Genomic DNA, 22,416 nt, shown 5'->3' on the forward strand with positions numbered 1-22,416 from the left:
CATTTATTTTGTAAAATTTATTCAATTATTCAATCTATTTATATAAAGCATATCATTTTAATTTAGTTTAATTAAAAAAAATCAATTTATATGAATATAAAATAGATAATCATATTACATCAAACTGACTCAAATTCAAAAAATATAATCTATATTTTTAAAAAAAATTGAACCGATTTATTTTATAAAAAATAAATCGATTACCAATTTACTTTTATAAAATGAATTAATTCGGTTCGGTTTGGATTTATCCAATCCATGAACACCCCTATAAAATATTATGCAATGCTGAGTTGCTTGTATCATTTTATTAATTTGATATTATGGTGTAAAAATAACACATATATATATATGAGGAAGGTTTAAATAGTGTCGATGTGATTTTTATTAGTTATTGCACCGCTTAATAATTTTTAATTAAATGTGAATTTTTCAAAATTTATTATTAGATTGAAAGTTTCTTACTCCTAGATCATATATAAGAAAAAGTTATATTAATTTAAGATGATTTAATACCTTATTCTTATAGAACGAATTTGATGTAATATATACATTTCAAGATATACAAAAATAGAAACACTTTGATTACCTTCAAATTATTGCTCAATGTAACGACCCAGCTGGTCATTACGCACGGCACAGCACACTAGAAACACCGCACAGAAAAGAACAAGTGTATACATATAGAGTCTAGAATATACATATACATGATCCAATCTGAACAGAGTTAAAGTGTACGGAAATACAATCAAGTGCTACTACCCCAAGTAGCTCAACAACAAAACAATCACAAAAGAGATCAGCTCCACCGGTCCGCTGAAGACTCACCACTAGTCACCCACCTATCCCTGCTCTACTCCCATACATAGTATGATCATTGCAGTCCAAACATCATGGAAACAACAAAGGGTAAGCTAGTGCAAATAAAATCAACATACATATATACATAATATGATGATAGAAAACAACTACGGCTATCAGCACACCAGCACTACTCAAACCACTCACAGCATACAACATTCTCAGCATTGTTTAGCAGCAATAACAACACCACAATAGTGGCTATAACGGCACCGCTTAGCGGCAACAACAGTACCGACTTAGCGGCTATAAAGCACCACATATGTGGCTAATAACAGCATCGACTTAGCGGTTATAACATCATACAGCTCAGCACAGCATAGCACATCACAGCAATTCAACACACTTATTACTCACAACTCAGCCCAACATTCTATAGTACCACAAGACTATAAACTCAACTTTTTAATTCATCGATCACAGCCCAACTCAGCACAACAATATACCTCTAATACAGCTAAACATTATTTTCTCAGCCTTATCACCTAGTCAACACATCATATTCATCAAGTTCGGCCTAGTTCAGCATATAACAACATTGATTATCAACCTCAGCAAAATTCAACAGCTAACAGCATGTATAACCATATCTCCTTGCGCGCCCGGCGCACTCGAGGTCACGCCCAGCGCGGCTCAACCCGAGAGCACCAGGGGCCAGCGCGCCCGGCACAAGAATACTCGCGCCCGGAGAGACTCAACCTGAGAGTCCAAGACTCTCACGCGCCTGGCACAATTCCAATTGCGCCCAACGCTTGCCAGGCAGAGACTCTAAGGAGTCTCATGCGCTCAGCGTGGCCTAACCCGCGCCCAGCGTGGGGAAGGCAGAGACCTACCAAGGTCTCGCGCCCGGCGCAATTCGCATTGCGCCCAGCGCTCTCTTGAAAGAGACTCCCAAGGAGCCTCCGCGCCCAGCGAGCCCAAACGCGCGCCTAGCGCGGCACCAGAGTACCCAAAACATGTCACCCTTAATATCGCACCCGACGCAGCTCAAGTCACGCCCGGCGTGGGCCAACTAGAGACTCCCATTTGCAAGCTCGCCTGGCGCACACAGCTTTGCGCCCGGCGAGCTTGCCTAAACAGAGTCCCCTGGTGGTCACGCGCCCAGCGCGAAGAACAGCGCCCAGCGCGAACTTAGTAGCAACTCTCCCCAAGTTCGAAATTTGTCCAAATCTTGCAAAACTTAACAGCAAATTCACATGCAATCCAGCCAAAAGTTCCATTCTCAACAAATATCCATAAAAACGCCTCATTTTCAACATGCAAACACAAATCAAGATTTTTCCCAAAAATTTTCCCAAAGACCCCGAAAACCCGAAAACCCCCAAATCCTCTATCCCAGCAGATTCTCAGCTCAAATGTAGCAACCATCATACCACCAAAGAGTTTTTAGAACGTTTTCAGCCAAACAAAACGAAAGACTAGCTTCCCTTACCTCGGCACGAAGAAATCCGAGCTCCCGGGAATGAGAAATGGAGAAGAGGGTTGAAGAAGAACTTGAACAATCCGAAGGAGGAGAAAAGAAGGTTCCGAAAACTCAGCTAGAAAACCACTGCTACTTCGCACTACCACCTTGAATCAGCAAAATGATGAGAGTGGGTGAGTGTCTTAGAGTTGAGAGGAAGAGAGTGAGTGAGAATGGAAAATGAGAGAAAAGTGGGAGGGTGAAAACAGGAAGGGAAATAAGAGGGTCTCACAATCTTCCCAACAACAAGAGTTTTCATCCTCGAAAATAGACTTACTTGGGAAAAGAAACGGGTACCGCTCCCTGCACTGCTGCTCCACTTCCCAAGTAGCCTCACCGGTAGTTGCATCCCACAGTACCTTCACCAGAGCGATGGACTTGCCCCTCAACTCCTTCAGCTTATGATCCACTACAGCTACTGGTAACTTCTCATATGTCAGGTTTTTCTTGACTTGTACATCGTCCAACTCCACCACATGACTAGGGTCATGAATATATTTCCTCAGCTGAGACACATGAAATACATCGTGTAGGTTTGAAAGAGACGGTGGCAAAGCCAACCGATAAGCAACCGGACCTACACGCTGTATGATCTGATAAGGACCCACAAACCTTGGTGTTAACTTTCTTGCCCTTAGTGCTCTTCCCACAGAGGTCGGAGTCACCTTCAGGAACACATGCTCCCCTTCGGCAAACTCCAAAGGCTTACGCCTCCTGTCAGCATAAGATTTCTACCTACTCTGAGCAGTCTTCATCTTCTCCTAGATCATCTTCACCTTCTTAATAGTCTGCAGGATCAGCTCCGGTCCCACAACTACTGATTCCCCATCTTGATACCAGCATAAAGAAGTCCTACATCTCCTGCCATATAAGGCTTCATACGGTGTCATCCCAATGCTCGCATGAAAACTGTTGTTATAAGTAAACTCCACCAGCGGTAGGACCTCCTCCCAGCTACCCAAGTGGTCTAACACACAGGCCCTCAGCAGATCCTCCAAGGACTGGATCGTCCTTTCTGACTGACCATCCGTCTGTGGATAATAACAAGAACTCAACTTCAGCTTCGTGCCTAGGGCTTGATGTAAACTCTGCCAAAATCTGGAAGTGAACCTCGGATCTCGGTCAGAAATAATACTAGAAGGCACTCCGTGCAACCGTACTATCTCTTTCACATACAACTGTGTCAGCTTCTCCAAGGATCACTTGATGTTGACAGGCAAGAAATGCGCACACTTGGTCAACCGGTCAACAATCACCCAAATAACATCACTATTCCTAGCTGACCTAGGCAACCCCACAATAAAGTCCATAGTAATGCTATCCCATTTCCACTCGGGAATCTCCATCTGTTGCATCAACCCACTCGGCTTCTGATGCTCAACCTTCGCCTTCTAACAGGTCAGACAGGCCGCCACATACTCAGCGATCTCCCTCTTCATACCAGACCACCAGAAAGTCTTCCTGAGGTCTTGGTACATCTTAGTCATACCCGGATGTACGCTAAGTCTGCTCTTGTGACCTTCCTCCAACACAGCTCTCTTCAGCTCAGCATCCTAAGGTAGGCAAATTCTGCCCTTAAACCTCAAGATTCCATCTCCTCCCAGCTCAAAGCCAACAACCTTCTTGGTACCCAGCAAACCAAGAAGCTTCACCAGCTCAGCATCTTGCAACTGCTTAAGTCCAACCTGCCTCAAGAACTCATTAGTTATGGTAATCATCCCACAACTAATGTGATCCTGAGCTAACTCCACACAGAGATTCAAATCTCTGAACTCCTCAACCAGCTCCAGCTCCTTCATCATCATACTCGACATGTGGATGGATTTTCTACTTAGCGCATCTGCCACCACATTGGCCTTGCCCGGATGATACATCAACTGAAAGTCATAATCCTTCAGAAACTCCATCCACCGCCTCTGCCTCATGTTCAGCTCTTTCTGATCAAACAAGTACTTCAGACTCTTGTGATCATTAAAGACACTGAACCGAGCACCATACAAGTAGTGCCTCCATATCTTCAAGGCAAACACCACAGCTGCTAACTCCAGGTCATGAGTAGGATAATTCCTTTCATGATTCTTCAGTTGCCTTGAAGCATACGCCACCACTCTCCTATTTTGCATCAACACACACCCCAGACCCTGGTGAGAAGCATCACAGTACACATCAAAAGGCTCACCAGAATCCGGCAATACCAGCACAGGAGAAGTGGTCAATCTCTGCTTCAGCTCCTCAAAACTCCGCTCACAGGCATCTGTCCAGATGAACGGCTGCTCCTTCCGTGTCAGCTGGGTTAGAGGTGCTACTATCTTAGAGAATCCTTCAATGAACCTTCGATAGTAACCCGCTAAACCTACAAAGCTCCGAATATCAGTGACAGTCCTTGGACGTTCCCACTGCAACACCGACTCCACCTTAGCCAAATCAACAGCAATCCCCTCAGCTGAGATCACATGTCCCAAGAACTTCACCTCATCCAACCAGAACTCGCATTTTGAAAGCTTAGCATACAGCTGCTTCGCCTTCAAAATCTCTATCACTATCCTCAGCTGCTTCGCCCAGCGCTTGCCAGGTAGAGACTCTAAGGAGTCTCATGCGCTCAGCGTGGCCTAACCCGCGCCCAGCGTGGGGAAGGCAGAGACCTACCAAGGTCTCGCGCCTGGTGCAATTTGCATTGCGCCTAGCGCTCTCTTGGCAGAGACTCCCAAGGAGCCTCCGTGCCCAGCGAGCCCAAACGCGCGCCTAGCGCGGCACCAAAGTACCCAAAACATGTCACCCTTGATATCGCGCCCGACGCAGCTCAAGTCACGCCCGGCGTGGGCCAACCAGAGACTCCCATTTGCAAGCTCACCCGGCGCACACAACTTTGCGCCCAGCGGGCTTGCCTAAATAGAGTCCCCTGGTGGTCACGCGCCCGGCGTGAAGAACAGCGCCCAGCGCGAACTCAGCAGCAACTCTCCCCAAGTTCGAAATTTGTCCAAATCCTGCAAAACTTAACAACAAATTCACATGCAATCCAGCCAAAAGTTCCCATTCTCAACAAATATCCATAAAAACGCCTCATTTTCAACATGCAAACACAAATCAAGATTTTTCCCAAAAATATTCCCAAAGACCCCGAAAACCCCCAAATCCTCTATCCTAGCAGATTCTCAGCTCAAATGTAGCAACCATCATACCACCAAAGAGTTTTTAGAACTCGTTTTCAGCCAAACAAAATGAAAGACTAGCTTCCCTTACCTCGGCACAAAGAAATCCGAGCTCCCGGGAATGAGAAATGGAGAAGAGGGTTGAAGAAGAACTTGAACAATCCGAAGGAGGAGAAAAGAAGGTTCCGAAAACTCAGCTAGAAAACCACAGCTACTCTGCACTACCACCTTGAATCAGCCAAATGAAGAGAGTGGGTGAGTGTCTTAGAGTTGAGGGGAAGAGAGTGAGTGAGAATGGAAAATGAGAGAAAAGTGGGAGGGTGAAAACGGGAAGGGAAATAAGAGGGTCTCACACTCAATTTTAACAAAATTTGATATAACATATTAGGAAATATGAAGTTATAATTCAACGGTTGAATTGACAAAATTCATGTATAATTGAAAGTTATATGAAGGTAAATCAAATTACATTGGTATAACTTTAACAACTATTATACTATTCAATAACTTTTGATTCAATGATGTTTTCTCAAAATCTCCCATTAGATCGAAATATTTTATTACCTTGAATGCATGTCAAATTTTGTTAAAATTAAAAAATAATTTAAAGATGATCAAGCTATTCATATTTTGTGTGTTTTTAAAAGCACATATTAATTACATTAATTTTGATTTATATGAATGAAGTATTTAATAATTTTTTTATAAATATAAATTTTGTATATATGATCTAAGTGGCATGAAATCCTAATATTTAACCGTGAATTTTGAGAAAACACCATCAAATTGAAAAGTTTAATAGTTATAAAAGTCACATAAGTATAATTTGATTCTTTCTTTATATAAGAGTCAAGATCCTTTGACATTAGGTGTAAGTCAAAGAATTTACTCCAAATCTTATACATTTAATAAAGTTTTGTATAATACAAATTTAATCAATTTAATCATTAAATTATGTGATATTATTTTTAAAATTATATATATTAAATTTCACATGATTCCAAAATTATTTAGTAATTTATTATATTATTTTATTTTAATGTATAATAAATATCCATTGTTAGCTAACATATATAGAAAAGTTCGAATCATGTAAAATTTGATATACATAATTTTAAATATAATATTATATAATTCAACATTTTAATTGATAAAATTTACATTATACAAAAAATATTACTAAAAATACATAATTTGATGATGACTTTTATATAGAGAAAGAATAGAAAGAATCTTTCATCTATCATATAATAGTTGTAATATTCACCTTATTTTTTTCTGAGTGAATTAATATCCACCTTATTTAATTAAAATCAAAATATACAGTCATTATAATAATAATCGTAATTACTATAATTAAATACAATGTATTTTTATAAATAGTGAGAATCACCGATAAAATAAAATAAAATAAATATCAATATATTACTTGTAATCACCTTAATTATTCAAATTAATATATATATATATATATATATATACTTATTATAATCATCATAATAATTAAGATTATTATAATTAAATATTATACCATATTTTAATAAATTAAAAATAAAATAAAACTCAAACAGAAAAAAAAAATATATGGTAATGCCATCTAACATATGCTTATGTAACAAAAATATCTTTTTATTATAATATGAGATAAATACTTTCACATCTCAGATTATAATTTTATTTATAACTCAATTAAATATAAATTGAATGATTGAATTAGAATATATAATTATTTTAGAATTATTATATAAAAAAATACATACATATAAATGAAATGATTTAATTAATTGGTTGAATTAGAATATATAATTGTTGCATAACTACTATAATTAAATATATTCATGTATTTTATTAATTGAAAAAATAAAATAAAAATGACCTTACTTTCTTTATTTTTGTCATTAATGACGAACACTTACCAAAGAGTCAATCCAATAATTAAAAAAGAAGTATAGAAAAATAGGCGTGTAAGAGGTAGTTGGAAGAAAAGAGAAAAAAAAAACAAGAAAAAAAATATTAGGCATCAGTAAAAATTATCCTAATTAACATGAATAATTTAATTACTTTAAATTCAAACAATCTTAATTATTTTAATTAATATATATTAGTCATAGTTATCTTAATTAATTTATATAAGAATATATATTGGTTAAAGTTGTCTACAGTACAACAAAACCTTATGTTATAATAATATAATTGTATAATAAATTTGAATTATAATATAGTGTATAATAATTATATTTATTTTAAAAAAATAAAGTATAATAAATTGATTACAAATAAATTTTATTATATAACTAGTTTATTTAATTAGAATATATTTATCATACTCACTTTATTACTATAACTAAATATAATAATGTGTTTTTATAAACTAAAAATTAAAAATAGTAAAATGGTTATAGTAATGTCATGAAACAATGTCTATGTATCAAAATTTTCTTTTATAATAGATAAGAAATAAAAAGATAATGGACTAATAATTTTGATACATAATATTATTTGCTTAATAATTTATTTTATCAATTTATTTACTTAATAAGTAATTTATTTAAAAAGGAAAGCAATAAATTAATTATATTATTATATAGAATCAAAATATGTATAAATTTTAACGATTTAATCAAAATGAATACTTGTTTTACTTATTTTAGTTACTATAATTAATTAATTATAATAATAATATAATATTTATTTATGTGATAAAATCTTTTTTTATAACATATATAATAATCGATTATTAAAACTAATAATAATTAATTTATTCTCTAAATTTTTATTATATTTAAGTCAATTATGGTGTTAAAAAGATTTAAAAAAATTATGATTATTTTGAAAATTTTGAAACTATTACAATTTAATTTGCATATGACAAGTTTCCCAAAAAAAAAAAAAAAACCGCTTGAGATAGAGTGGAGTGTAGCAGTTTTTAGAAACACTACTAGTCTTTCTGGTAGTAGGTTGTTTTGTTTCAACTTTCTACCCACTTTCCTTAACCTCTACGAAGACATGCTTAGCTTCTTATTCGGCTGGTCAAAAGCTTCAAGATGGTAAGTATTTCTTCTATCTAGATAACAACAACGTTTAACTTCAATCTCTCTCAAATTATTGTTGCAGCAAGAAGATGATCAAAAGAGCCCAGTGCAGACTCATACAACTTAAGAACAAGAGGCAGGTAATGGCCACGCAACTACGCAAAGACTTGGCTGACTTAATACAGAATGGTCATGAAGAAACAGCTATTACAAGGGTACGTACGAGTTAATACAAAATATATCTTTTACCAAACCTTTAGGAAATGAGAGAGAGGAGATCATATACATGAGATGTTATTATGGATGTAATCTTTAACATTTTTGTGTGTTTTTTCTTCATTATGAGCCATAGAAACAATGCAAGTATTTAGAGATTATTAATTATGGATAAAGGTCATTCTTGAATACTGCTCTATGATTAAACAATAGCATCTAAATGATTAAATTATGATCTTAAACACATAAATATCTTTATTGATATAAAATTTTTTTTGAGTGATAACTAAAAATAAATTGATAAATTTTTTTTTAAAAATATTATCATACTAATATAGAAATGTGTGTGAATTTCTATATCAATTCGTTGTGTACATGTGATGAGGCTAGTTTAGTTGGTATGGATGTGATATGTGATTAATGAACAGGGTGATATATGTTAAAAATACCTACTATACTAAGATAATTATTTATTTAATAAATGAAATAATAATAACTATCTTGTAGGAACTAATGTAATAGGTATTATTTAACATGTGATAGTGATATATACCTTTATGCTTTTGGGTTTGAGTTTTATACGAACTAATGTGATACTATTGTAACTTGCATCTGTTACACTTTGTTTTTATCTTGTAGGAATTTTGAATATATTAAATTGTTTCTCCTCAGCCCATGCATGATTTTAAATCTGTTTTTCTTTTTTTGTCTGATATAACATTATTTTAACAATATTTATATTGAGCATTCGAATTTAGCATAGTTTCAAATTTAAAATCATACCCGTTCATTCTCTCAAAATTTCAGGTTGACGACCTCATTCAGGATGAAAGCCTAATTGCTACATATGAATTGTTAGATATCTTCTTTGTATTCATCCTTCAGAAGCTCTCATACATCCGAAGGCACAAGTAAGATTTCCTACCAACCTACATTAATCAAAATGTACATAATTGTCACACACACCATCCCTCATAAAATAATTCTTATGGTTCAATGGGACAAATATTCCAGGGACTGTCCACCCGATATTAATGAAGCAGTATCTAGTCTCATATTTGCTTCTGCAAGATGTGGGGATTTTCCTGAGCTCTATGTCATTAGAAAGCTCTTTGGACAGCGTTATGGTAAGCACTTTGCAACTGCAGCTGTGGAGCTATTTCCTGGGAATCTTGTAAACAAAAAGGTATTTCCCCTCCCCCCTCCTTTTTTTTAAAACAATTTTAAGTTGATGCAATTTCACTTTTGTTAATGTATTGTACTAATAGATTAAGTTTCAAAATCACAGTTAATAGTGAACCTCTCAGTAATGTCTCTGCCGGATTTTCAGAAGTACATAGTGGTTGATGAAATAGCTAGGGACAACTGCGTCCAACCAAAGGTAATAAAATAAGCTATTCATTAATCAATAATCATTATTCAATATCATCAGTTTTCAGTTAATGTGATAATATATTGTTGTCTAATTTAGTAATACCAGGTTATTATGTTCAATAATGGTGTACAGGTGAAGGAACATAAAGGGAATGAATTAGTGGAAAGTGATGCCAAAATAAATCACACAATTGCAGATTCTAAAATAAATCCTTCAGAAGTTGAAGAGATACAAAGTGACAATACATCTGTTACTTCTGCGTTGTCTAGTGTCCAGCAAAAAGAAGTGGAGAAACAAGCCTTTCCTGATTTGCAAAACAAGGGGGAAATAATGGATTTGGTACCTTCATCCGAAAGAGTTAGTTTGTTTCCATGTGCTGAAGCAAAGGTAGAGTACTATGTTGATCAGATTGAAGAATCTCAGAGTTTTGCATCAAAAGATGGTTACTTCCAAGACCAAATAGCAATATCAATCAATTTTGATGACTATGACATTGATCAAGAAGAATCAAGAAGTGAGAAGTCAAGCACGAGGGGCTTTAGAAACAGAAAAGGGGCACCTAAGAAAAGATTGAGAAGGAGATCAACATTACTTGAAGGCCAAGGCATAATAGAAATTGGATGCATAATATATTATCAAAAGCCATGCAAGAGTCACTCTACACAAAAGTATGGTACTAAGTACAGCAAAATGAGAGAGAAGCCTCTAGTAGAAGAACTTCCACAATCAAATTATGCACATAAGAGACTGAAGCAACACACCTTAGATAAAGAAAACTCTACAGAGTCATGTCAAAGCCAAGGCAACACAAAGAGAGAAGCTTTCAACCTTGACTTGTGTGACTGCAGCTTGGACCAGCCTTGTTATTGTAGCTTTTACTATGATCTTGAATGCTGCCAAGACTTACTATCAATAGAGACAAGGAAAGGGACCAAAGCTACACAAAATCAACGAGTTGGTGAATTTTACCATTGCCAATATGAGCCAAACATGGGGATGGAATCAGTTACTATTCTTCAGAAACTAAATAGAGAAACTTGTAGTGGTGCAACAAGTTATCATTTACTCACCTACCCAGATTACCATTTAAGTGAACCAAACAAAGAAATAAAAGCTGACACGTGTGAGTCTCTGAGAAGCTCTTCTTCTACCAATGCTTCCAATCCAAGGACTTGTAGTTCCTTAGCAAGAACAGAAAATGCACCACTAAATTCAAGAGCCTTGACTATGACCCCAGAGTTGCCCAAAAACTGCAAAGAAAATTTGTTAATAAGGACATATTCATGTACATCTCCACAGCCCAAGCATGTTCATCCTAAGTTGCCGCAGTATGAGGACATAGTTTCTATCTTCACCGCTCTCAAGAGAGAGAAAGAGAGAGAGAAGCTATAGGACAAATAGCAACTAATTTAAAGCATGAGCATGCATGTATACATTTTTTTTTTGGTGTAACTCTGTCATGTTCAAATTTTGACTTCGATAGTAGATTGGGTTTCTAGGAATTAGATGTTACTGAAATACTAATCATTCTTTGACATTCATAGGGATATACCATATTTTAGATTGCAATAATTGAAAAGTAAAAGCAGAAACTAATTGATGATGGGTTTGTTTTTCTAGTTGTCTGAGGATAAATACTTTTTTATGTTTTGTTGTGAGTATTTATACATGTTTTTTCATTTTAGAATATGTTTAAAAGAACTTATGACCAAATTGTTTGTATTTATTTTATTTTATAAATATTTATAAAAATATTTAGACAAATTTATAAAATATCATATGAGTAATTTATAAGATATTTTAAATATATTTTAAATAAATTATCTTGTATAATTTATTATTTAACTTATACAAAAATTTATTCTTTAATACATAAGTTTGAATCATGTTACTGATGATGTAAATATTTTTTATTTTTATTTTTTTTCATTTTTTCACTCAAAACCACTTATATATTTTTTTCAATATTTCCTATAAAGGTTTTCATTTCTCTCTAAAAAAATTTATTCCTCTTTATTTTTTCCTCTTCTCTCTTCCAAAATTATTTCTATCTCTTCTTCTCAAAATTCACATTTTCATATTATATAAAAATTGCAACTTTTTTTCTCTAAAATAGTACATTTAAAATAATTTTATCGTAAATATTTATACAATGATTTTTTAAATCACAATTTTATAAATATATAGAACTTATTTTGAATTTTTAAACTTTATGATTCTTAATTTTTAATCATATATATATAATTGATTTTTCATATCTCATTATTAAATTTATTTTTTTATAAATTAAAATTAAATGAATGATGACTAGTAATTATTATTATTTTTTAATATTATTGTAATGTATAATATTATTTTTAAAATTTTAGTTTATTTTTATATTTTTATTTTATTTTAAGACATTTTTAAAATGAGACAACATCTTATAAGTATTAAATAATAATGCATCCAAACACTTTAAGATTTTATAAAGAATTGTTAAATAATAATATATCCAAATTTCATAACTTTTTAAGCATTTATATTATAAGTTCTTATTAGTTATTACATAAGAGTTTATTCAATAAGATTTTAAATAATTTATTTATTTAATCAATGCTTTAATTTAAATCTTTATAAATTTTCTTTTAATTATTATCTAAAAATCTTCGTGTCTACAGAATTTGTGTGTTTTATACATTCATATTTATGATTTATGACTTTGTCAAATAACCTTACGAAGTTGTATACGCTTTTAGTTTTTACTTTTTAGTCAAGTAATATAAGTATAACCTTAGTGATACTGGATAAGTCAATAGGGAAGCCTAAAACAATTTGCAAATAAAAGAGTACTTACCAGTTATCACTACGTAATTAGACGAAAATTAATTCTACAAATGTGATGGAATTTTCCTCAGTCTCCTCCAAGTGTAAGGACTAAGTAAAAATAAATAAATAAATAAAAGGAGTTTAACTTATGAGCGTTGTTAAAGTAAAAGTGTTTTTTTATAAGGGTAAGGTGGTGTAATTTTTTATTTTCAATGAGCGACGAGTTTGGGTTAAGATGTGGGGAATCCATTATTTTTTTTTAATTTTAATTTTAATTTTTTTTATATATTTTAAGTTATTAATATTATATGTACCAAAAGAAAGTTATTAGTTATATTATGATTCGAATAATATATAAAAAATAATAAATAAGCATAAAATAAAAATGTAAGAAATGAATTATTTTTTAGTTAAATATATAATTTTAACTCTTCTAATTAATTATTGTTATAATTAAAATTATTAAACCATTATAATTACTTCATATTTTTAATAATTATAAAAAAAATATTTAACTTTAATTTATATAGTATATTTGTTGCAACAAAAAAAAGTTGTAAAAAATGTCATTAATATGAGGCCCGGTGTGCTATAGTTAAACCGTAGAACGATACACAACAAACAATGGGAGTCTCCAGGCCGGCCCATAGAAAGGCCTAAAAAAATGACTTTTTCTATTTACACTAACTATATACCAAGTACACCCTTTCCCTTTCCCTTTTCCTCTTCCCTTTTTTTTTAGAAAAAAAATTATTATCAAATGTATCCTTATAAATTCTATTTTTTCACTCCATGTTTATTATACTATAAATCTTATCTTTACAATCTCTTACTTTTTATTCTCAAAATTCTAATGTTGAATATTTGTTTTAACCCCATATTTATTATTCTTTAAATTTTAATTACGTAATATTATTGTGGGAATTTGTATCAAAGAATGTATTCAGTCATATAGTTAATGAGTATGATCGATTTAAGATTATTTATATTGATAATTCTAGAATTATAAATGATCTATTGTGCATGTAAACTTCATAAGTATAATACAACGAGTCATCCAATTTTCTTACATATAGTTCATGTTCATCGGAGAAGGTAAAATTTAGTGACAAAATAAAAATGGGGGGGGGGGGGGGGGTCTGATAAATTTCTTTACTAAAGAGACTTCAAGAACTTGGTAATATTGGAAAATATGAAACAACTTCTATACATCAACCTCCTGAAAAAATAAGAACAAAGAGTGTTCAAAGGGTTCAATGTCAAAGAAATGGAGATCCACTAAATGTGATATTAATAATAATAAAAAAATATTTATAAAAAAAGGGAAGAAAAACAGTCAGCAAAAGAGAAACGTTTTAGAAAGAAGGAAAAAAATTAAGTTTTCTAGAGATGAATGTTTTTAAAAAAGATGAAACAATTATTACATTCCCAAGAGAGGGATTATTTGAAGAAAATGAAAAAAATAAAAAGGATATTTTAAAAAAGGGAAAATAGAGGTGTACTTAGTAAATAAGTATTTGTAAATGGCAAAGGCCTAAATAGAGGCATCTCAATGGACTATGTATACAGGACTTGCTATTTGTAATTTACTGTCAGTTAGTTTCAATTTTTTTAAGGGTGTATTAAAATTATAATATGATTTAATTTTAATTTTTTTATAAAATATAAAATTACTAGTTTGTTTAGTTACAAATATAAAAATACTTTTATTTTGAAGAGAGTTATAGTTATAATATTTTTTTATAAAAGTTACTCAAAACAGCATACCAAAATAATAATATTTTTTCTTCTATATTGTAGCAACAAAAAAAAATTCTCTTTATTTTATCATTTTGTTTTTATAAAAACTAAACAAACGCACTAAATTTTTTTAAGTATTTTCAAAATAAAAACTCATAAAAATGTTTAAATAAATTAAAATTTTCAATTTTTTTAAGGGTGTATTAAAATTATAATATGATTTAATTTTAATTTTTTTATAAAATATAAAATTACTAGTTTGTTTAGTTACAAATATAAAAATACTTTTATTTTGAAGAGAGTTATAGTTATAATATTTTTTTATAAAAGTTACTCAAAACAGCATACCAAAATAATAATATTTTTTCTTCTATATTGTAGCAACAAAAAAAAATTCTCTTTATTTTATCATTTTGTTTTTATAAAAACTAAACAAACGCACTAAATTTTTTTAAGTATTTTCAAAATAAAAACTCATAAAAATGTTTAAATAAATTAAAATAATTCAATTTCAATATTCATTTGAATCAGTTATTAGTTAAATCATCAATTCTAATACAACTTATTAAAAATGAGAGAAAGTTAAATATTGATAAAAACTTCACTAATAGATCATTATTGAAATTAAAATCCTTGTAAATGGACCACCAAGAAAATGCTTAACTATATATGAGTGCTCTTGAGGATGAAAAGTAATTTGAAATATATAGGAATCATTATTATACATTAATGGGGCAAAGTGACGAGGTTTTTTATAACACTTCTCTTGACAAGCGGACTAAGTTTCGATATAATATTTAAGTATCGTTCTTAGGGATTTGAGAATTTAGTTATTCTTACTCTAATGATCCAATAAGAAATATTGATATGATTGAAAGTGAATTAATGGGAAGTAAAATAAAACGATAATGTGAAATTTATAAGAACAATTATAAAAAGCAAGGATTGGACTCAGGAGTACTTGCTAACTCTTAAATCTTCTTAAAATAAATATGATTTCAATTTCATGATTTCTACGTTCATTTAGTAATTCAACAAGATCTCTCAAAGTTGAATCCTAAAGTGATTAATCTAAAACACGATTCCTTTATGTTTTGAGATTAACATTTTGCATTAAGAACAATGACTTGAACAAGATGACTAAACAAATCAAGTCTATTCCTAAAGCAAGAGATGTTTAGGTGCAAGATTCAGTTCGAGTTTTTAAAAACGTTTTCCAACCGGATTCAAAAACAAAAATCATACAATGGGTGATCAAACCGATATAAGCATTAAGAGAAGAATCAAGCACAAGTAATGAAAATGAAATGCATATATATATTTAAGAAGGTGAAGAGTTAGTAGTTACATCCAAACAATGCTCAATGATTTAGCCACTCATGGCCATTTACTACCCAGGTCCTTCCAGTGGCAGGATCTTCAAGCTCGATGGCTCCATATGATTTGACAGATTCAATTACAAATGGGTCTGACCACTTAGATTTGAGTTTACTCGGAAATAACTTCAATCTAGAGTTGAACAGTAACACTGATTGATCGGGTTGGAAATTCCTTCTCACAATATTTTTGTCATGATACGCCTCGCATGCAAGTTCAAGAAGTCTGTACAGATAGATAGGTGAGTCCATAAAACCCAACAAAACAAATATATCTATATATTATAAATATTCACAAACTAAATTATTTACAAAATTACAAAATTACAAAATCACAAGAACAAGAATCATTAAATAGCACAAAATCCCCGACAACGGCGCCAGAAACTTGTTGAGGTTTTTGATACACTCCACTTGGCAAACGAACCAAGTTTCGTTGTAGAAATAAAATATCGTCCTCAAGGATTTGGGAGATTAGTAATTCTTACTCTAATGATTAATAAAGAGACATTGATATAATTTGGAGTGAAATAATGTGAGGTAAAATTTAAACGAAAGTGTAAAAGTTATAAGAATAATTATGTGAAACAAGAATTGGACCCATGAGCACTTGTGAACTCTTAAATTTCCTTAAAATAAATATGATTTCAACCTCATGACTTCCACAGGCAAGTGACAAGCTTTACCAATGACCTTATCCAATTCTTCATTAGAGATAAGCAAAGCCTTCTCCAGTGGCGATGAACTCTTGAAATCATTTTGAGTTTCCAAAAGCCAACAAAGATTGCTTTAAAATTGATGTATTAGATGATGTGTACTTGGAAACTCAAAATGATTTTCAAGAGCTCATCGCCACTGGAGAAGGCTTTGCTTATCTCTAATGAAGAATTGGATAAGGTCATTGGTAAAACTTGTCACTTGTCTATGGAAGTCATGAGGTTGAAATCATATTTATTTTAAGGAAATTTAAGAGTTAGCAAGTGCTCTTGGGTCCAATCCTTGTTTCATATAATTGTTCTTATAACTTTTACACTTTCGCTTAAATTTTACCTCACATTATTTCACTCCAAATTATATCAACGTCTCTTTATTAATCATTAGAGTAAGAATTACTAATTTTCCAAATTCCTGAGAACAATACTGTATTTTTACAACGAAACTTGGCCCGCTTACCAAATGAAATGTTATCAAAAACCTCAACACAAAGTGATTACTTAAACGCAAATATATTCTTCAATTAGTTTTTTCGACGCAGGTGATTTTTTTTTTCCCACTATATCATTGGTGTAAAGTATAAATTTATCTTACCAATCACATGTTTTTTTTCTTTCGTATGAAAATCACTACTAATCATCGTCACTGCCAAATGATTTATGAACATTCTCATATTCCTCTCTTTGTGTCAAATAACATAATATTCATAAATCATTTTTCGGATTTTCATACAACATTTTAATAATATTTAAGTATTTTAAATCAAATAAAAAAATAATTCAAACTATTTTTAAAAATATCGTTCCAGAATTTGTAATTATTCTTGAGATAATGAAAGCAGAATATGCTGATAACATGATAAAATATATTTAAAATTTAAAGTTAAAAGAATTTATTAACTTCTAAAAAAATATAAAAGTATAAAATTTATTCAAATTCATAAATACTAATGTATCTAACATAATTGGTAGATAATTAAGTTTCTTAAACATATTATCATGAGTTTGATTCTTAGTCATATAAATGAAGAAAACTTGGTTCAAATCTTAAAACTCACTTTACTGATTTGTACTCCTTAAATAAAATTAGTCTTCTATTATCGATCAGACACTACTAGAATTTCTCTTATTACACGCGATTTTTCCTGCGAATTTTTCATAAAAATTCGCAGGAAACGTTGTTCCTGCAAAATTTTATTCGTAGGTAATACTTTCGTGAATAATATATTTTTGCAAATTTTAAAATTCGCAAGAAATTTTCCTGCGAAATTTCTTGCGAAAAAAATTCGCAAGAAAGTTTCCTACAAAAAAAATTTTGCAAGAAAGTTTCTTGCGAAAAAAAATTTCGCAAGAAAGTTTCCTGCGAATTTTTTCGCAAGAAATTTTGCAGGAATATTTTTTACGAAAAAATTAAAAAAATTACTATAAATTCTATCAATAATTTTCCAACTTTTAAATGCTCACAATAAATTCATCCGAAATATTTGTTTCCATGCCTCCAACATGTGATATATAATCTTTTAAATTCTAAGATTGTAGATTATAAACCTAACACTCAACCATACAAATCAACTTGTAAGGTAAGTGTTGCCCCAACTTATATACTCTTTAATTGCTTTATTTTCAATCGATGTGGAACTTGAAGTTTTTTTAAAATATTAAACTTATAAATTTAATTTTTTTTTTATTTTTTCTGCGGATTAAAATTTGTAGGAAAAGTTACCTGCAAAATTTTTCTACCATTTAGTAAACATTACTTGCGAATTTATTTTTGCAAGAAAAAAAATAAAATTCTTACAATATTTTCTACAAATTTTTACCATGGAAAAAAATTCTATGATTATTAAAATTGTAGCAAAATTTGTAAGAAATATTTATAAATTATTTTTTGCAAATAAATTCGCAAAAAATTTCTGCGAATATTTTTTTACAGGAAAATTCGCAAAAAATTTCTGCAAATATTTTATTGCAAGAAAATTCGCAAAACATTTCTGCGAATATTTTTTTGTAGGAAAATTCGCAAGAAAATGACACTTTTCTAGTAGTGAGAGATTGCATTGGTGGAAGCTGGAAAAAAAAAATAGATTCATAAAAGTAATTTATTATCTTTCGATAAGCCTTTCCTACTTAATTATTTCAATAAATTTAAAATAATAAAATAAACATTTAAATTATTTTAAAAACACTACTAGATTTTAATCTTTTAGCAACATTTTCTTGTTTACATTTGTTAAAATGTTACTATATATTAAATAAATATTATTTTGTAACACGTTTTTTGAAAAATGTCATTATAGATAGAGTAACATTTTTTATTTCAATATTATTCTTTCTAATTGTTTTTAAAATCAAAGTCCCATATCGAATAAATTTTTTTTACATAAGTTATTTTGCAATATTTTTTTGAAAAATGTTACTATAATTGCTTCTAAAATCAAAGTCCCACGTCGAGTAAAAAAAAGTATATTTCTCTTATATCTAATTGTAACTCATAATTAAAGTCCCACATCAAATAGATTAATGACTTATAAAGAGTATATATACTCATATAGTTATATTTAAGATAAATGAAATTTGATATTCTATATATAATTAGTGGTGACTAACTAAAAATGTATTTTCCTAAAAACTTAAGGATCTCTTAGAAGTTTAGGAAACATAAAAATATAATAATTGATAGTAATATTTAAATTAAAATTAATTTTTATTTTATAAGTTTAACAAAATATTGGTAACATCATTAAAATGTTACAAAAAATTATTAAAATGTTACAAAAATACCACTTTGGTAACATTTAAAAAATGTTACCTAATTATGCAAAAATATTATTAAAAGTCTCTAGCAACATGGATTATATACAACATTTGATAATATGTTACTAAAATAAATTAGCAACATTTATACATAATTAAATAACATTTTTTAAATGTTGCTAAATACCATTTGTGTTGTAGTGAAAACTACAAAATCAAATTAATAAATGAATTCTTATAAGATATTTATAAAAAAGATTAATGAAATTATTTAATTAAACAATCCTTTTATTGATGATTAATTTAATACAAGTAATTGCCTTACGCTATATTATCTAGTTTGTCAAAGTACAATCCTTTTAATTGCCTTACTACTTTGACAAACTGCCTATGTACTTGTGTTGCATTGGCACAAGGGGACAATATTTTTCTTTTCCTAGTCCTAAGCCCTAACTATACCACAAAAACTCGGTGCCCCACATATCTCTTAGATTTTTTTGGTAAAAAAAAAAAAAAAATTTTGATCAGCTAGTGCCTCCCAAAAAATGGATAGTGTTTTATATTTGTGATAAAATAATGTAGACATTGTACTTCTGTCTATATTTTTTTTTATTCAAAATCGTGTAATACAATTTCTTTGAACATCCTTTTTTAATTTTTACAATAATTTTGATGCTTGTTTAATATAACTGCAGGCAGCTAGCATCAGATTTGACATGCCTGCAATCTTAGAGACTAGAAAGCAAGAAATAAGATTTCATTGTTACAAGTTACTCTCAAGAAACGCGCTTCATGGTTCATGCTCATTAGCCAAAATGGCAGTGATTTCCAAAAGTATGATGTGAAACAGTTGAGTCGCATAATTGTGTGACATAGTCATGCATGTTTTTCCATCTCAGAAGAACTGTTAGACATGTCAGAACTAAAGTTAGTGCCCCATTTTGATTCTCCGACACAATCACCATGCAATGTGTTCCTAAATTGGCGTAGCCAGTTGAGAAGCCCATACAAGAGAAGTAGGTAAGCTGTGTTTAGTCCTTGGGTCAAAGAAAGAGACCCCTAAATTTGTCCCACCACCCTAAAATAATATATAAAGAGAAAGAAAACATAATCTTCTATTTGTCTAAATAGATGTGATTGAATCCACAATGTAGAAATTTGAGCCACGTGTCCATGACTGACTTGTCGAACTTTGAATGAAAGATATCTTTTTGCTCCTTTAATTCCTATAATATATATAAGAATAATAACTGGATAGTAATTTGTATTTTTCCTTCATAAATTTCTATGTATATAATTAAATATTTACAATTTACTTTTTTATATGCCATATATTTACAATTCACAGTAAGTGCATAACATTTCGGACAAATATTAGTCCATGTCACAAAAACTTCAGAAAGATTATAAGCCATACTCAACCACAGTTTTTACTTGCAAAGTTGAAAACCTAGATAATATTTATGTATCTGATACTGGAATTTAACTTTAATTATAACTATTCGTATAATTTTTTAAACCTTTATATCCTCAAATTTATTTTAACACCAATATCCTCAATCTGACTCTTGCTTGAAATCACTTCAAGTAATTAATTACCTAACAATTTTCAAACAATTCCTCGCGAGTTGCCAGGCACCAGAAGAGCTAATTAAGAAATCTTGGCTTTTGTATTTATGGACAAAGATCATTGAATTTATTAGGAGTAATTCTTTTACACTCCTATAATACATATTTCATTGTAGTGTATTTTCTAAATTTTAAAACTTCACATACTTTTATTTAATGAAAGAAGTTTGTATTATAAGAGGAGGGATAAAATTAACAGGACATTGTTAGTGTAAAATTTTATCCTTGATGAGATCTTAACTAATAATTTATTGTATGATTTTTAAAATAATCATCATGATAATTAAGTATATTATCATACATACATATATATATATATAGAGATAAGGATTTGTAACTGAAAATCATGGAGCCCATCTTTTGAAGCAAGAAAGATAATATGATTAGAATAAATATGTATAGAGAAATATTATTATAGTATTGTTTACGGTGGATTTCGTTTTATGGATCCTTTTTATTCGAACTAGCACGATTTCACGTTTCAATTTATGCGTGTTCGTGACATGACAGAATTGAAGACTTTCAGTGAAAAAATAAAATCGTACAAGTAAGAAATAGAGTTTTCATTAAATGGTAACAGAATTACAATTCGTAAGGGTAACGAAACATGTTTAGAATGACTACACTACACTAGACTAGATTATGCTATGCTACGCTATGCTATGCTATGCTACGCTATGCTATGCTACGCTATGCTATGCTACTCCTAAAAAGGAAAAAGAAAGGTGGTCGAGAAATCGTACCCAAAGCTGTCTCGTACGCACAGTATGCCTTATGCACAGGCTGCGGAGTGCATGTGAGGTATTGTGGGAATTAGATTTTCGACCCACTGCTACGAGCATGGCTCGTTTAATTTATAGACAAAGATTTGGGAAAGGTAACTGTTTCTGACGTGCCCCGGAAGTGCATAACCGTTCTAAACTTCCACCTCGACCTCGTGGCTTATTCCCGGGCACGTCTTTGGATAACTCTTGGAACTGCTCATTAACTTCCCCAAACCGTTCTGCAGCCTTTGACACTTATCCCATGATTTACTTCAACCGCTCTTAAATCGTGTCTCCTTTAAGTTCTTCATTCTGAGAGGTTGCGAAGTGTGTTCGTGTATGTCCGGATTCTTGGGATTTCGAGTAACCAACGAAAAATATACTACTCGAGTGTTTCCTGATTTTTCTTGTACTTTGAGAGGTGGCGAGGCTGTGAGCCTTTCTCTTGAGCAGCGTCCTTCCTAGTTCAATAATTTCGAGAGTTTCTCGAAAAGTGTCTTCGTGTCCTTCTTGGTACAATGATTTCGAGAGTTTCTC

General features: G+C 31.1%; 2 protein-coding genes across 2 annotated transcripts; both read left to right on the forward strand.

Moving 5' to 3' along the window:
• Positions 1 to 8,231: 8,231 nt before the first annotated feature.
• LOC145950707 (uncharacterized) lies at positions 8,232 to 11,995 on the forward strand. The gene is made up of 2 exons (XM_083062363.1): positions 8,232 to 8,719; positions 9,528 to 11,995. Exon 2 carries the CDS (start codon positions 10,207 to 10,209, stop codon positions 11,485 to 11,487), a length of 1,281 nt encoding a protein of 426 aa, XP_082918489.1. The 5' UTR covers positions 8,232 to 8,719; positions 9,528 to 10,206; the 3' UTR covers positions 11,488 to 11,995.
• Positions 8,479 to 10,113, forward strand: LOC145950249 (uncharacterized). The gene is made up of 5 exons (XM_083061312.1): positions 8,479 to 8,519; positions 8,587 to 8,719; positions 9,528 to 9,631; positions 9,735 to 9,906; positions 10,009 to 10,113. Exons 1-5 carry the CDS (start codon positions 8,479 to 8,481, stop codon positions 10,111 to 10,113), a joined length of 555 nt encoding a protein of 184 aa, XP_082917438.1.
• Positions 11,996 to 22,416: the final 10,421 nt, after the last annotated feature.

This window comes from Cajanus cajan, chromosome 8 (genome assembly GCF_000230855.2).
Source record: "Cajanus cajan strain Asha chromosome 8, NIPB_CcT2T_4, whole genome shotgun sequence".
Lineage (NCBI taxonomy): Eukaryota > Viridiplantae > Streptophyta > Magnoliopsida > Fabales > Fabaceae > Cajanus > Cajanus cajan.